The sequence below is a fragment of the Salmo trutta genome, chromosome 34 (genome assembly GCF_901001165.1).
Source record: "Salmo trutta chromosome 34, fSalTru1.1, whole genome shotgun sequence".
NCBI classification, from domain to species: domain Eukaryota; kingdom Metazoa; phylum Chordata; class Actinopteri; order Salmoniformes; family Salmonidae; genus Salmo; species Salmo trutta.
The window spans coordinates 510,056-527,859 of NC_042990.1; the positions used below are offsets into that span (position 1 = coordinate 510,056).

Consider the following 17,804-nt stretch of genomic DNA (forward strand, 5'->3'; position numbering starts at 1 on the left):
AGAACCTTTTGAGGATCTGAGGACCCATGCCGAATCTCCTGAGGGGGAATAGGTTTTGTTGTGCCCTCTTCACGACTGTCTTGGTGTGCTTGATGTTTGGTATGGTTACATAAGTCAGAAGGTTACATTAGGGTTGATGGGGGGTAACATATTGTACAAATTGCAATTTGTAACATGTCATACAAATTGTAAATCGTAACATATCATACAAAATGGATGATGGACATCCACAAATTAAAACATACCATACTATGTAATTGTAGTGTCCTGGATTTACATTTACTATGTTTTGTCTACCCCTGAGTCCAGGTTGCCCTAGTGAAGACAACACTGCAAAACAAGGTTGTTGGGGAGGATGAAGTAGTCTAGCCAATCCTTTGATCCAAGCTTTTATTTATTTATTTTTATTTCACCTTTATTTAACCAGGTAGGCAAGTTGAGAACAAGTTCTCATTTACAATTGCGACCTGGCCAAGATAAAGCAAAGCAGTTCGACAACATACAAAAACACAGAGTTACACATGGAGTAAAACAACATACAATCAATGATGCAGTAGAAAAAATAAGACTATATACAATGTGAGCAAATGATGTGAGATAATGGAGGTAAAGGCAAAAAAATGCCATGGTGGCAAAGTAAATAAAGTATGGCAAGAAAAAACACTGGAATGGTAGATTTGTAGTTTGAAGAAAGTTAAAAGTTAAAATATAAATAATATGGTGCAAAGGAGCAAAATAAATAAAATAAATAAATACAGTAGGGGAAAAGGTAGTAGTTTGGGCTCAATTAAAGATGGGCTATGTACAGGTATAAACATCATGGGCAAAAAATATAAAAATAGTTTCCCCATCTTGCATCCATGACACAGGCAGCCAGGATAGTAGACCACTCTAGAAATAATCACCTCCCACTGTAGGCTAGTCTGTGTTCCTGCTATGTTACCCCACCCCTCTTTCCCACCCCTCTCAACTTCTGGCCACAGTCAGTGGGCTACATTGTAAGAATAGACAGCCACAAGATTGAACACTCTGGGAATGGGATCACTAATAAGAACCAAGAAAAACTTTCGATTCTTTCGAGTTTTCCCACTCCAAAGACTTCTCTTCATCCAAAGGGAATAACTCTACATGCAGCTAAATAGCAGAAGGATAGGACCTGACTTAAAGAAAATCACAAATGGGATAAAAGTAGGAAGAAATCTTCCAAAATAGGCTACAGCAGGTTTTTATTTTGTTATAAGCTATCACATGTAGGCTATTTGTTATTTATTTCATGTTGGTTTTATGTTGTGGCCTTTATTAGAAAACGAAATGTAACATGCCTATTAAGTTAGCCTAATCAATGTTTCATTGGATTATCAAATGAAAAAAATCATATTCTATTTCATTTGGAATTTCTTATAGCCTAGAATTAGACCATTGGACTATTATAACAATATATTTTTTCAAAGTAAAAGATAAGCCAGTGAAGGCTTTGGATTACATGCAGAACATCTCAAAAAACAGCCTTGTGTTGAAGCAACGGAAGTCTTTTGTGTCAGAATAGCCCACTCTGATTTCTAAAGGTGCGTCTTTGGGGCTGGCACAGTGCATGGCGCATAAAGGTGTTGGAGCAAAGAGAGTATTAGCTTTATACAGAGACCATGGCAAAGTGGTTCAAAGAATTCCCCATCAATTTGAAGAACGGTACTGATAGGATCCGCTCAGCTTCAGAATCAGGTTCCCAATCCAGGGGTAAACTTGGACTGGTAGCTGGCATTGGCACCAAAGTAACCAGCTCCAAAGTGAGTTCGAGCAAAAACTCGGGAATGGATAGTAGTGCCGGGGGTGGAGGCGTTGGATCTCTACTGTCAGGAAGAAATAGAAAAAATTCTGCCATCGAACTGGGAAGGAATGGCACACGTTCGATGAAGGATGGAAAAGTTTGGGATAGCCTTATAGGTAAAAGTCGCAAAAATTCCAAAGCAGAGTCGCCAGTGTTTGATGAGCACCAGCCACTGAAAAGCTCCAGTTCTGCGAATGCCTACATCAGTCGTCTGATTAAAGTCGATAAGAAGGACAAGAGCCCAAACTTCAACAGCAGTCCAGTGGTACTCGATACAGAGAAATCCCAGCCACTGTGCAAAACAGAGACGGTAAGAAATGTTGAAGCACTTTAGAAATTGTAGACTATTTCTATTTTCAACTGGATGTGATGCTGGACTCAGGGGTAGACCTAACATTGTAAATGTAAATCTGTCTCCCTACATTTAGTATGATATGTTACGTTTCGTATGGTATGTACAATGCCTTAAGAAAGTATTCACCCTTTACCTTTTCCACATTTTGTTGTGTTACAGCCTGAATTGAAAATTGACTAAATTGAGCTTTTGTGTCACTGAGCAACACACAATACGTCATAGTGTCAAAGTGGAATTTAGTTTGTAGAACATTTTAGAAGTTAATACAAAATTAAAAACTGAAATGTCTTGAGTTTATAAGTATTCAACCCCTTTGTTATGGCAAGCCTAACCAAGTTCAGGAGTAAAAATGTGCTTCACAAATCGCATAATAAGTTGCATGAACTTATTCCGGGTTCAATAATAGTGGATAACATGATTTTTGAATAGCTGCCCCATCTCTGTACTCCACACATACAATAATCTGTAAGGTCTGTCAAATCATCAAATCAAATCAAAGTTTATTTGTCACATGCATCGAATACAACAGGTGAATACACCTTACAGTGAAATGCTTACTTACAAGCCCTTAGCCCTTAACCAACAATGCCGGTTTAAGAAAAATAAGTCTTAAGAAAGTATTTACTAAATTAAACTGAATAAAAATAAAAAATAAATACAAATAATAAAGAGCAACAATAAAATAACTGTAGCAAGGCTATATACAGGGGGAACCAGTCAATGTGCTGGGGCACAGTTTAGTTGAGGTAATTGAGGTAATATATACATGTAGGTAGAGGTAAAGTGACTATGCATAGATAATAAACAGAGTAGCAGCAGGGTAAAAATGGGGGTGGTGTCACGACTTCCGCCGAAGTCGGTCCCTCTCCTTGTTCAGGCGGCGTTTGGTGGTCGACGTCACTGGTCTTCTAGCCATCGCTGATCCACCTTTCATTTTCCATTTGTTTTGTTTTTGTTTTCTACACACCTGGCTTCATTCCCCAATTACATGTTCATGTATTTAACCCTCTGTTTCCCCCATGTTTTTGTGCGTGATTGTTTCTGTGTTCATTCGGTACGTTATGGCTGGTTTTCGACGGGTGCTGTTTTCACCCGTGCGTAATTGATTACCGTTTATTGTTGGTCAAGTGTATTGTTACCATGTGCCTTTATCTTTTTTATTTATTTATTTCACCTTTATTTAACCAGGTAGGCAAGTTGAGAACAAGTTCTCATTTACAATTGCGACCTGGCCAAGATAAAGCAAAGCAGTTCGACACATACAACACAGAGTTACACATGGAGTAAAACAAACATACAGTCAATAATATAGTAGAAAAATAAGTCTATATACAATGTGAGCAAATGAGGTGAGATAAGGGAGGTAAAGGCAAAAAAGGCCATGGTGGCGAAGTAAATACAATATAGCAAGTAAAACACTGGAATGGTAGATTTACAGGTGAAGAAAGTGCAAAGTTGAAATAGAAATAATGGGGTGCAAAGGAGCAAAATAAATAAATAAATACAGTAGGGGAGGAGGTAGTTGTTTGGGCTAAATTATAGATGGGCTATGTACAGGTGCAGTAATCTGTGAGCTGCTCTGACAGCTGGTGCTTAAAGCGAGTGAGGGAGATAAGTGTTTCCAGTTTTAGAGATTTTTGTAGTTCGTTCCAGTCATTGGCAGCAGAGAACTGGAAGGAGAGGCAGCCGAAGGAGGAATTGGCTTTGGGGGTGACCAGAGAGATATACCTGCTGGAGCGCGTGCTACGGGTGGGTGCTGCCATGCATTGCTCACTCATTCTGCTCTCCTGCGCCTGACTTCATGCATCAGCTACACCCACCTTCTGACAGGTGGGGGGGATGTCAATGCAAATAGTTTGGGTAGCTATTTGATTAGCTGTTCAGGAGTCTTATGGCTTGGGTGTTGAAGCTGTTAAGAAGCCTTTTGGACCTAGACTTGGCACTAGGCATGCGGTAGCAGAAAGAAGAGTCTATGACTTGGGTGGCTGGAGTCTTTGACCATTTTTAGGGCCTTCCTCTGACACCACCTGGTATAGAGGTCCTGGATGGCAGGGAGCTCGGCCCCAGTGTGATGCTAATGATATATTCTAATAATACATTTGATAATTAATCTTTATTTGTTTGTTTGTTTAGCTTGCAGTAAGTTTTATTATGGGGTCTATATAGCAGTAATTGGATGAGGCCGGGGTGTATAATGACTACAAATTCAAAGTATAAACTTGAACTTCATTTGGATTACTATCAATCAATGAATGAAGCATAACTATTATATTATATTAACAGCCATAATTATTATAAGCCATAGTAGGCTGCAACAGGAATCCTACTCAAAAATAACATGTGGTGTCATTAATACTGTTGACACTGAAAAGCAAAGGAACAGTCGAAGCTGTGAAAGTTGATATCATTGTTTCAGTTTTCCTCCCTCCCCTTTGTCTCTGAATCTCATTGTATCCACTCCTCCTTGTCTGCCTCTCTTTCCCTTCCTTTCCATCTCCCTCTAAATTCAATTAAATTCAATTCAAATGGCTTTATTGGCATGGGAAACATGTTTACAAGTGAAATAGATAATAAACAAAAGTGAAATAAACAATACAAAATGAACAGTAAACATTACACTCACAAAAGTTCCAATGGAATAAAGACATTTCATATTTTCACCTCTATTGAAAGTTATTCCTCCAATCCCCTCTGTTCCTGACACAGTGTTCCCCCTCTCTCACCCCTCCACCTCCAACTCATCCTTCCCCTTTCTCTCTTTCAAGCCCCAGGTGAAGGCTATCATGTTGTAAAAAGCATTGTGTGCTAATCCAGGTCCCCTCTGGCTAGGCTTTGAAAATAAAAAAGCGAGTGAAAACGATGTAGAGAGATGGTGTGAAAAAAAAACATAAAAGAGGGAGGAGAAATAGAGAGTTTTATGTTTTGAGGGGTAAATCCCTTCCCTGACTCCTGAGTGCCCCAGTCGCTGGGGTTGTCAATCTGCCTGTCTTTGTTTGGCTTTGAAAGGGGAATATCTCTCAGGGGCCTCAGAGGAAGCTACAGTTTTGCAGCATTTCCATTATAAGACTTTTTCCTGGTGTTTGGCATAAAGACACAGACTTTTGTGTTTCCACCTATGAGGCCTGGCACAAAAAAAGCATACACGGCCCTAAAAAGACCTAACCTGACATGGGGCTGAGTAACTCAGGGTGTGATAAGCTGTAGCCTATATATAATTTCGCTTATCCTTCGCACCATATTGTGGTCAGGTCACAGGAAGTGCTAAAGCATGTGTGTGTGTGAGCAAGAGAGAGACAGAGATTGTGTCTGTGTGTGATGTTGGAGTTGTCCTTAAAAGTGCTAAAGCCATCACCAGTTGAATCAGATTTGGCATACTCTGTGCTATTAGATCCTGGTAGAAGGATGGATGGACGCATTGGGGCCTACAGACGTAGGATCTTAATTTGATCAGTCTTTTGTTGATGAGAATTTTCCTTGCACAGCAGGAAATGCAAACTTGTAGTGTATTCAAGTTTTAAAAGGTTTGTAATTTCCACTTTAACATTTCAGACTTGATTTGCCCTAACGTAAAATGTTTAATTCCCTACAAAAAATGTCCATGAATTATGATCCACATAATTATTCACATTTCCTGTTGCTACAGGATTATTTTCCTGCTATAGAAAACTGTCTCAAATTAATATCCTACATGTATCAGTAATTGTCATTTACCATCATCATGCTTGCAAGGCAACATGACTAGAGATTACTTTATCTTGTTCACCAGCCAGCTCGCTATATATATATATAAGAACAAATTCTGATTTACAATGACAGCCTACACCGGCCAAACCTAGACGATGCTGGGCTAATTGTGCGCCGCCCTATGGGACTCCCAATCACAGCCAGATATGATACAGCCTGGATTCAATCCAGGGACTGTAGTGACACCTCTTGCACTGAGATGCAGTCCCTTAGACCGCTGCGCCACATGGCAGCCCAGGTTAGAGATGACAGAACAAGAACATTTATTACAGCAAAACGACCCCCTGTACAGACACTGACCTGGTATCTACTATCAGGCAGTGAGAAACTTGAAAGGGCTTGGCACTAATAAAAAGACAGAGCAGAGCAGTCAAGTGTGAATGAATTCCTTTTGCAATGGTGGTCTTTAACAGATACTGTAGGTGGTGTTGTTAGGATAATGGATCTGGGACAAAGAAGATGCAACAATGATACCGCTGTACTCTCTTTGAACATTGACAATAGACGGGCCTGATTGGGTACTGCTTTGTATAACTGATGATATATGTATGTTTGATCTCTTTGGGAAGCAGGGCAATTTAGATAATATATAAGATAATGTCACCAAAAACCCCTTGACGTCTCTTTGTTGTTATCTCACCTCTTCCTTTCCGTCTAGTGAATCATACTTCTACTCTGTAGTCACAGATTAAGACTAGTCTTGGACTAAAAAGCATGCTCAATGGATAATCTCAATTAAAATAGTTTTGAAATCTAGGACTAGCCTTAATATGTGTCTGGGAAACCAGAGTCTTTGAGCAGTTTTCATGCGTATTCATTTTGCTGTGCTCCTTTGCTTCAGGTGATCATTCTTGAGGACTATGCAGATCCCTTTGACGCCCACAAGACTCGGGAGCAGAGGGATGCGGAGAGAGAGGGGGAGAATGATGGATACATGGAGCCTTACGATGCGCAGCAGATGATCACAGGTGACACATACTATTCAGTATGTTAGCCTACTAATATTTGGATAACAAGCATTGATTTTGGATCAGGTCCCAGCTTTGAGGATGATGGATTGGCCTTTGGTAATCTGATCTGATATCAGTGGCCAGCAAAGAGCAGAGTTTGTTGTTTTTTCTATTGTTGTTCCTATGCATATTTTTTGTTTTAGGCCTATGTTTGTTGGTTTGTGCAGGCATGTGTGCGCCAGGCCTCATTGGCTGAATTCTATGTATGTGTGTCTTTCATGGGGGAATGATTGGACCGCCATTTCCAGCTCTCCAGAAAAGAGCGATTAGAAATGTTGAAAAACATGAACTCAATCGCCTAGCACTGGAGGTTGCTATGGCAACTGTGTTGTGCTAGGACAATGGGTGAAGTTTCCTGTCTCTGCTTCCTTTTTCCTGTCTCTGTTTCCTTGTACTTTTCTCCTGAAAGGAAGTTGGTCCTCAGTGACTACCCCCCCCCCCCCTGCTCTCCTCAGACAGAGCCCCTGCATGGCCCCCTATATGGGCAGGCTATGACCATTTCTCAAAACCTCCCAGCATCCAGGAAGACAACTGGTCAGTCGACCAATCACTTACTCTCTTGACCTCCTTTGATTCTGTCGCTTCATTGTTTTACCCAAAATGGTACAATACCCTGCTGTGACACTGAAAATGGCCTGTTACACACTAATCATCAAGGCTTTACCAATGTATATCTTACTACCTGGCTATGTTGGGAAAGCCCGTTTATAGTGCCCTGGGGAATATGGCCGACTGCAGATAACAACATTTTAGTAGCGTGTCATACTTAAGTACATTCTCATATTGAAGTGGTGCAGGAACAGATGTGACCAGTGCATTGTGACATACAGTATTAAACAGTGGTTAAGTATTTTGTGACAGTCCAAGCTCAGCACATAATGTTTTGGCATTGACAACATACAACAGCTGACATCAGCTGCATGCTATGTCAAGTGAATAACTCAATTGCTCAACTGTTCAAAGCCCATTTACGCTTATTAAATTATTATTTATTACATTTTATAAACACATCATGTTTTCTCTAAACACATCATGTTTTCTCTATTCCTCATTGTTGCACTGACCATAATTGGTAGTTCTGTTCTAGGATCAGTTAACCAACATTTATCAGATGCTGATATGGATGTGTGAGGCAAAATACTGGCCTAGGATCAGTTGTCTGGGAATGGTAACTCTAGCTGTTGCCTGAAATGTTGGGTCGGACACACCGCGACGACGAACAGCTAAAAGCTGGGTGCCGGCGAACGGTGGCTCCTTGTTACTGATTCAACATGTAGAATAATCTGAAAATGAACAGAAAATGGCGGCCAATACTCTGGTCAGAGGCACTCTGGTGTGTTTCCTCTCTAACAAGAGTCGCTGTTTTTTTTAAACAGAGATCAGACGGAGGGGTTCCAAGGACATGCTGAAGATGTGTGTCCTGCTGGAGGGGGTTGAGGGGGAGGTGGAGGAGGGGCGACCTGTGCCCCCCCAGATCTACGACATGACCTATGAGGGTGGTGTGGAGGGTGACGGAGGGAGTGTGAAGACCCCGGTCACCAGGCCAGAGTTAGATCCCCGGCTCCCTGCTGAGTACCAGCTGCCCTGGGAGTGGAAGAAGGAACAGATTGTCAAGGCTCTGCCTGGTACTATAGTCTAGACAAGAGACAAGACCTACTGCACAATCATACACATTTTTAGCACACTACCACTGGCTATGCAGCTATGCAACCTCACTCACAACTATCTGCTGATGCAATGATGCATCTATTAAGTGGCTGACCCCTCAAGCTCTAAGGTCTATAATGTAATTAGACATTCTAAACCAGTACACCAGATCAATATCAATATACAGTATTTACTACACAGAAGTTGACCACCCCTTTTACATATTTTCTCCCTCTGCTCTGACCCCTCCTCGTCCCCAGCCCAGTTTGACAGCCCTGAGCACCCCACCCCAACCAAAGAGGACCCCCCCGCCCTCAGCCTCACACGGCAGCCCCAGCAGCAGCAGCAGCATCTGCGACAAAAGAGCTGGAGCCAGAAGATCATGAAGTCCTCTCCTACCTTCTTGCCCTCCCTCTCCTCCCCGCCCAGCATCAGCCCTGAGGCTGAGGTGTGCCGGGTGGACCCCACCCTGCCCCTGGAGAAACAGAGGTGAGGAGGGGAGACAAGTGAGACATGGTTTATAGGTCAACGGCAGGGACAGATGCAATAGATTGTTGCTTTAAAAAACATTATCTTCTGTTTTTTTCTGCAGCACATAGCAATACATTAGATATGTAGATATGTACCTGTCACTCTCTCCATGTACAGGTAGGGGAGAGTGGGGTAAGTTGAGTCATTTTTACATTCAGCATCACTATGTCAAGGGAAATATAGTGTTTTTTCTAACAAAGGTATCTACATATATTTCAGAATGTTGTGTATCTAGAAATAATCAAAATTCATGTGAACATAACAGTTTTGAAAACATATCTTGTCCAAAAAAGTGTTCTCTTGGCACAAGAGAGGGGTAAGTTGAGCATAGGGAAAGGGTAGATTGAGCTGACTTGGGGTAGTTGTCCTTGTGCCTCTGCTAGTTGTCCTTGTGCCTCTCATAGCCTCTCTTTCGACAGATAGATGTTTTTTTCTTCTTTGTCAATGTATCTCTTCAGTGTCATTCAGTCAATTTTTTTCATCCCTTGCTACTGCTCAAATGGACTTCTTCCCTTCTCTTACTTCCTTGGCTGCTCTCTCAAGAAAATCAAGAAACCCCTGCTTGTTTTATGTTTGTATGCACAGGGCATGATGATGTCTGCTCTGTAACAATACATATTTTGAGTTCATATGCCTGACACATTGCAAAAATACTATGCATATTATGCATAAACTGGACAAAATGTAATCACCCATTGGCTCAACTTAACTCAACATTTTGAATATATAAGCCCACACAGTGTAGTGCAATGCGTACTGGCGGCAGAGAAGTCAGGCGCAGGAGAGCGAAAACTGATTTACAATGGTGTCATTTAATATCCATAAACCACCGTCAACAGAACAATACAATAAATGGGTCAAACAAAACCCGGTACATACCAGCATACCGTGCATAAGCACTACAAGAAACAATTACCGACAAGGACATGAGGGGGAAAAGAGGGTTAAATATACAACATGTAATTGATGTAATTGGAACCAGGTGTGATGGTTCCAATGGAAACCAATGGAAAATGAAAAGTGGATCAGCGATGGCTAGAAAGTCGGTGACTTCGACCGCCGAACGCCGCCCGAACAAGGAGAGGGACCAACTTCGGCGGAAGTCGTGACAGTACCCTCCCCCCCCCTTGACGCGCGGCTCCAGCAATGCGTCGACACCGGCCTCGGGGACGACCCGGAGGGCGAGGCGCAGGGCGATCCAGGCAAAGACAGTGGAACTCCTGCAGCATTGAAGGGTCCAACACGTCCTCGACCGGAACCCAGCACCTCTCCTCCGGACCGTACCCCTCCCACTCCACGAGATACTGAAGGCCCCTCGCCCGACGCCTCGAATCCAGTATGGAGCAAACGGAGTACGCCGGGGCCCCCCCGATGTCTAGAGTGGACGGAGGAACCTCCCGCACCTCAGACTCCTAGAGCGGGCCAGCCACCACCGGCCTAAGGAGAGACACATGGAACAAGGGGTTAATACGGTTATCGGGTGGAAGCTGTAACCTATAACAAACCTCGTTCACTCTCCTCAGGACTTTAAATGGCCCCACAAACCGCGGACCCAGCTTCCGGCAGGGCAGGCGGAGGGGCAGGTTTCGGGTCGAGAGCCAGATCCGGTCCCCTGGTGCCTCACTGCGGTGGCGATCTGCGTTCACCTTTTGGCGCGTCCCGGCCTGCTGAAGGTGAACACGGACAGCTTCCCATGTCTCCTCCGCGCGCCTGAACCAGTCGTCCGCCGCAGGAACCTCGGTCTGACTCTGATGCTAAGGCGCCAGAACCGGCTGGTACCCCAGAACACACTGGACGGGAGAGAGGTTAGTGGAGGAGTGGCAAAGTGAGTTCTGTGCCATCTCGGCCCAGTGCACAAACGCCGCACACTCCCCCGGCCGGTCCTGGCAATAGGATCGCAGAAACCTGCCCACATCCTGGTTCACTCTCTCCACCTGCCCATTACTCCCGGGGTGAAACCCTGAAGTAAGACTGATCGAGACCCCCAGACGTTCCATGAACGCCTTCCAGACCCTAGATGTGAACTGGGGACCCCGATCAGACACTATATCCTCAGGCACCCCGTAGTGTCGGAAGACGTGTGTAAATAAGGCCTCCGCCGTCTGTAGGGCCGTAGGGAGACCGGGCAGAGGGAGGAGACGACAGGACTTAGAGAAATGATCCACAACGACCAGGATCGCGGTGTTACCCTGTGAGGGTGGAAGATCAGTCAGAAAAACTACTGATAGGTGCGACTAAGGCCGCTGTGGAACGGGTAAGGGATGTAGCTTACCTCTGGGCAGGTGCCTAGGAGCCTTACACTGGGCGCACACCGAGCAGGAGGAAACATAAACCCTCACGTCCTTAGCCAAGGTAGGCCACCAGTACCTCCCGCTCAAACAGCGCACTGTCCGACCGATCCCAGGATGACCAGAGGAGGGTGACGTGTGGGCCCAATAGATCAACCAGTCACGAACAGCAGACGGGACGTACAGACGCCCAGCGGGACACTGGACGGGAGCGGGCTCTGCACGTAACGCCTGCTCAATGTCCGCATCCAGCTCCCACACTACCGGCGCCACCAGGCAGGAGGTGGGGAGTATGGGAGTGGGATCCATGGGCCGCTCCTCTGTGTCATACAGCTGGGACAATACGTCTGCCTTCACGTTCTGGGAGCCTGGTCTGTAGGAAAGGGTAAACACAAAATGGGTGAAAAACATGGCCCACCTTGCCTGGCGAGGGTTCAGTCTCCTCGCTGCCCGGATGTACTCTAGATTGCGGTGGTCAGTCCAGATGAGAAAAGGGTGTCTAGCCCCCTCAAGCCAATGTCTCCACACCTTCAAGGCCTTGACGACAGCCAACAGCTCCCGGTCCCCCACGTCATAGTTTCGCTCCGCCGGGCTGAGCTTCTTCGAGAAGAAGGCACAGGGGCGGAGCTTCGGTGGCGTACCCGAGCGCTGAGAGAGCACAGCGAAGACAATCATGGTACCAATAATTTATTCTAATACAGCAGATGTATGTAATTGAACAGACTATTTAAAATTGCACACAGAAGAAGTTGTAAGGATAATTTAGTTGGTAATGTCATTCTGCAGTTCCCCGGTCGGCCTTCAACTTGAGGTATTCAATTAGAAGACGCAGCACTGAGATAGCCTGCACTTCCTGGAGTAGGTCAAACTGTGCCCGTTATCTTTCCATGAGACGCCATCTTAACCGACTTCATTTGGCTTCAATACACTATTGAGTCTTCACGTAGGAATGAATGGTGTCACGTGACCGATGGCTTTGTCCATTCATATATACAGTCAACGAACCCTTTAGCTCAACCTACCCCACTCTCCCCTATACCTTGCAGAGTTACCTTATGTTGTTCAGATATTCTATTGTTGATATTAGTGAACCACTTCAATACAGGACTCATCTACTATTTTGTAAGCCCTTTGTACTTTGTTAGCTTCATGTGCTCAGGAGGGGCGCAGCGGTCTAAGGCACTGCATCTCAGTGCTAGAGGTGTCACTACAGACACCCTGGTTTGAATCCAGGCTGTACCACAACCGGCCGTGATTGGGAGTCCCATAGGGCGGCATCCGGGTTTAGCCGGGGTAGGCCCGTCATTGTAAATAAGAATTTGTTCCGAACTGACTTGCCTAGTTAAATAAAGGTTCAATAAAAAAAATCCTCCTCTCATTTCTGACCCCTGTACCTTCCGTTCCCTCTGTCCCTCGGTTGCTCTAGCTGGTACCATGGCTGTGTAAAACGCCAGGAGGCAGAGTCTCAGCTCCAGTCCTGCAAAGAGGCCAGTTTCCTGGTGAGGAACAGCGAATCAGGAACCAGCAAATACTCCATTGCGCTAAAGTGAGAATACTAGTCACTAGTACATCTGTTTAGAGCTGATACCATACATAATATGTCCAAAAATAATTGCAGTTGATGCATTGGATCCCTTAATACTAATTTAAGGCTACATATTATGAATTTTGTGGAAGAGCGAGCCAGTGTTTGAATTTGAGATTTTAATTAAGTAATCAATCCTTTTTACCTCTGTACCTTTTTTTTACTCCCTCTCTCTCAGGACAAGCCAGGGCTGTGTTCACATCATTGTTGCCCAGACAAAGGAGAATGGCTACACGCTGGACCAGAGTAGCTGTGTGTTTCCCAGCATTCCAGCGGTGGTGCACCACTACGGCACTCAGCGGCTGCCTTTCAATGGGGCCGAGCACATGACCCTGCTGCACCCCGTGCCACGCCCTTACTGACTCCACCCCCACCACACTCAGGTGCACCCCAACAACCCCCTGCCTCTGCATCTGCATGAAATCATCCTCAACAAACATCTCCAATCTAATGCTGGCCCCCAACAGCCTCAATAAAAAATCTCTTTATCTATTATCATTCACGCTTCAGTCCCTCTCTCTTTAATGTTATTTAATCCATATAAAAAAAAAATGTCCAGTCTTATTTTCTCCTTGATAAACAGAAGACAGCAAGCTCAGAGACCTGGGTATTGCTCTTGCTGTACAATCATTCCCTCACCTTTCATATGCAGCTAATGCAAAACACCCAGGCTTCTGTTTTGCATGTGAACTTGGGAGAAACTCAACCCATGCCTTGATTGTACAAACGGGGCAGAAATAAATAATCAAATGAGTCAGAGCCCTGCCAGTTAGAATTTAGTCAGAACTTCTACTCTCAATTCAAAGATGTGTAGAGAATACAGTATCATTAATCATAATTTTTATGAAATGGTTTAAGCTGCAAAGGGATAAAGCTAGTGCTTTGTTTGAAGAAAAACAGTAAAGTGACTCTCTCACCCTCTGGTGGATGTGCTGGCTCACTGCACCAACTGTACACAACCCTGTGGAGAACAACAACTACTGTACCTGACAAAGACTACTATAGGGAAAGGGTGATACCTAGTCAGTTGTACAACTGAATGCATTCAACTGAATGCATCTGAATCAAAGAGGTGCTGGGGGCTGCCTTAATCGACATCCACATCATCGGCGCCCGGGGAACAGTGGGTTAACTGCCTTGCTCAGGGGCAGAACGACAGATTTTTACCTTGTCAACTCGGGGATTCGATCCAGCAACATTTCGGTTACTGGCCCAACGCTAAACAATACTGTACAAAGACTACTTCACGTCTACGCTCACAGCAAACATTTAAGTTATGTTCTTAGCCTTCTTTTTTATATAAAGGAGAGATATCCTCCCATCACCCAATTTTCCTCATCTTATCTACTTACAGTGAACAGTGAGAGTCGTGTGACTATCTGTACCACCTGCACTGTGAACCATTGAGCGATTCACCCTAATGTAATATGCCATGGGTTAGGCTAGCGTCACCCTATGGGATTGAATATCCCTTGATAATTACATTAAACCACAGGCTCCTAATCCTGGTCTTCAAGTACCCACATGTATGCTGGTTTTCACCTCATATGATCTCTGCATCATTAATAGAATTGTTGATTGAGCAACTCATATGACTGGTTCGATTTTTGTGGTCTGTCACTGTAAAACCCTGACCATGGCCAATTTGCCTAAAGTCAGTGACTGTAAAACTGAGCATCAACAACTAGTTAAGATGTTGTTGGAAAGCTGATGGAGTTGTTCTATGTGTTAACTACTGACTGAAACAAACCAAGAAACAAAATACTTGATTTAGATGCACAGCGCTATGGAATATGACTGAAAACGTGTCAACAGACCCCATGTTAATTTCCAATGTCAATTGGTGAGATATTTGGGGAAGAAAAAAAAATCTGACGTTTGATCTGTGCCTTACCTCCCCCTGTCACATTGCGCCACCTGGTGCTAACAAATGGACCAACAAAATAAAAAGTGGCAATGCATGTTTGCTTTGATTTGATGCTACGTTATCTCGCTCACCTGCCGGCTCTCTCTACAGTTCCAGCCTGGGAATGAGGTTAGATACCATGTAACCCTAGATAATGACGTGTGTACTCGTTATGAAAAGATATGCTGATACCATTTTGTCTTTTGGTGTGTATGTAGACACCTGCTATTGAATCAAGAATGAGTTACTGATGTTACTGATTGAAATAAAATGTCCTTAGATAGTCCATGGTTGTTTACCTATATCCTGTGGACGTTTGTAGTCTCTCTTTTATTATTATTCAAGTGGAGCACGCACGTAGGAATCTCGATTGATTATTATACACTTGGTTAAATAGCCAATGTCTAGTTGCTATTATTGACAGCTCTGATCGACATGTTAAATTGACATGGCTAGTGTGACGTTCCCCTGTGGGATTATATAGGTTCCTCCCAACTTTTCCTACTCGAGGCTCTGATGAAGGCGAACTCCGCTGAAACTTCTGCCTGTTTGTTTGTCCCGTTAATAAATCAATCAGATCTATGCAGAAAATGAGTGCTCCTTTTTCTTTATTTCCCTGCATGAGTCATCTGTTGAAGTGTCCTGGGGTAAGGAATGTTTTTGGATTGTACTGCCTTAAAAGCAGATAATATGTGAAGAAATTCATACTGTATGGGATCAAGATGTTGTGATAGTAGTGTATGCGGCCATATGGAGGCGTGCTATGGGATGATCAAGGTCAGTACAGGCAACTCTATACACATCTGTGAATCCAAATGCACACAGTTCATTAGTGACTAAAGTTTTGTCTGTAAACGTTTCAAAGATCATAGGCATATTGTAATATAATCTGCTTAACTTAAAGAATACAGCTATTTAGACGTTGCCCACTTACTATATTTCCCACACCAATTCTCTGTAGGCTTTTGTATACCCTTGCCCCATCACTGCCGCTGTCTATGTCATTGAAAAATGTAGAACTTTGTCAGTATCGGGTGTGCTGCAGAGTGCATTAAATTGGTCAGCTTTCAAGCAGCTTCTATTGCCGTATTTAAATGTGTAGTTCAGAGTGTAAAGGGAAAGAGTCTGGGGATAGATTGGGTGTAGCGTGGACTCAGCAGAGTGAGGATCGGGTGTAGGGTTGGGCCTGGGACAAACAGTTAAGGTAGACGTTAAGAGCAGGGGCACCCAGGCCACTTTGCGTACAGTTGAGGTAAATGCATCCCAGAAAAATCTATAAGTGTAACATCATTACACCCAGTGGTATCAGGGATACTTAACGAGAAGGAAGGAAGAACACCATCCCTCTCTCCGTCCTTGACTGTCTGTTTCTCCCCCTCTCCTTTATCACTCCATCACTGTGATATCTGAGTCTGATAATCTATCAACAGAATCACCTTGTCTTATTGAGAGGACATTCCATATGTGTTGGTCCTGAGTCAGGTTAACGTGAACATTGAGATGGTTAGAGTTTCAAGTCCACTTGTGAATGCAAGTCCTTGGACCTAAGGTTGGGTATACTATTCCTGAAAGAAACACAGACTAAGCACAATGTTTTTGTACCTCGGTTGTCTGGTACCTCAATTGTCTGCATTCTTATAATACATGCCATTTAGCAGACGCTTTGATCCAAAGTAACTTACAGTTATGCGTGCATCCATTTTTTACATATGGGTGGTCCCAGGAATCAAACCCACTATCCTGTCGTTGCAAGAGCCATGCTCTACCAACTGAACTACAGAGGAATACTTCTTAGAAAATCCTACATCTAGCTAGTTAGTTCAGGTTAACTTAAAAAAGAAGGTAAGGCAACCAAAGCACCATTTTTAAAAATTCAATACAGCAGTTATGGTCCTAAATTGTCCTGGTCATTGAGTCCTTTGTCACACCATTATAGTGCACAACTCAAGTGGCCATAAGAGACATCAACATGTTCTATCAAGATGGACTACTTATACATGATCAAGGTGTGCCTTTTTAAATTCTACTTGAGTGATACAGTAAGATAAGTGCTAGATATACATTAGGATGGGGTCCTAGCCTAGAGCGGTAGTTGGGCTACAGTTGGATGAATATACAGGATACAGAATATCTATTTTCTTTGTGTTTGATACCATCTTTCCCTCATGCTATCTCAGCCCCTCCGGCTCCTTAGGCTTGCATGACAGACAGGACCGTCTGACTGTGACTGATGGAAGGGGCAGTTTGTCATCTTGTTGTCGCTTGACCTGGCCCGCCGGTAACCGAAGTGTCCCTATCATCCTTATCTGCCTGTGCTGTCTGCTTCCCCAGTGACAGGACCAGGCTCTGTGTCCCACTTCTCCTTACCTTACCCAGGCTGGCCCAGCCATGTGTGTCTCATAAAGGCTGAGTGAAAGGTCCAGGCCAAGGTCAAATGTGTATTTGATACAAGTATTTTGTATGAGGTGCTGGTTGAGTTGTTTTGGTTTGTAAATAGCTAGGCAATCGCTCTGTGTGTCCAAGAGATGTACCGTAAAACTTGAATTAATAGCCCAGGTGTTCATTTGCTTCAATCACTGAACACAACCAGTGCTTGTTAGAGACAGGCTGAGACAGGATTCTATTTCCTAGCTTTTGCAGAATAAAATTGTGAAAGACTACCACACTGTTTATTGTTACCAGTATGACCAGTATAAACATTATAATAACAAATCCATCACAGACTTGCAATGACTAGGATGCCCATCATACACTTTGCGCTTCTTGTATACACCGTAGTTGCAGTGACCATGTCAAACCACACTGCTGTCTCATCCATGGCAATGACGTTGCTCTCCTCTCACTGGGCACACAAAACATCCTGTCACTGGGCACACACTGTTTGAATCAACATTGTTTCCACGTCATCTCAAT

General features: G+C 43.8%; 1 protein-coding gene across 1 annotated transcript; it reads left to right on the forward strand.

The window, feature by feature from the left end:
• The first annotated feature begins 991 nt into the window (after nucleotides 1-991).
• On the forward strand, nucleotides 992-13,537 carry she (Src homology 2 domain containing E). Its single transcript, XM_029731213.1, has 6 exons — nucleotides 992-2,135; nucleotides 6,766-6,892; nucleotides 8,311-8,559; nucleotides 8,842-9,070; nucleotides 12,827-12,946; nucleotides 13,164-13,537. The coding sequence occupies exons 1-6, from the start codon at nucleotides 1,644-1,646 to the stop codon at nucleotides 13,345-13,347; spliced, it is 1,401 nt and encodes a 466-aa protein (XP_029587073.1). The 5' UTR covers nucleotides 992-1,643; the 3' UTR covers nucleotides 13,348-13,537.
• Nucleotides 13,538-17,804: the final 4,267 nt, after the last annotated feature.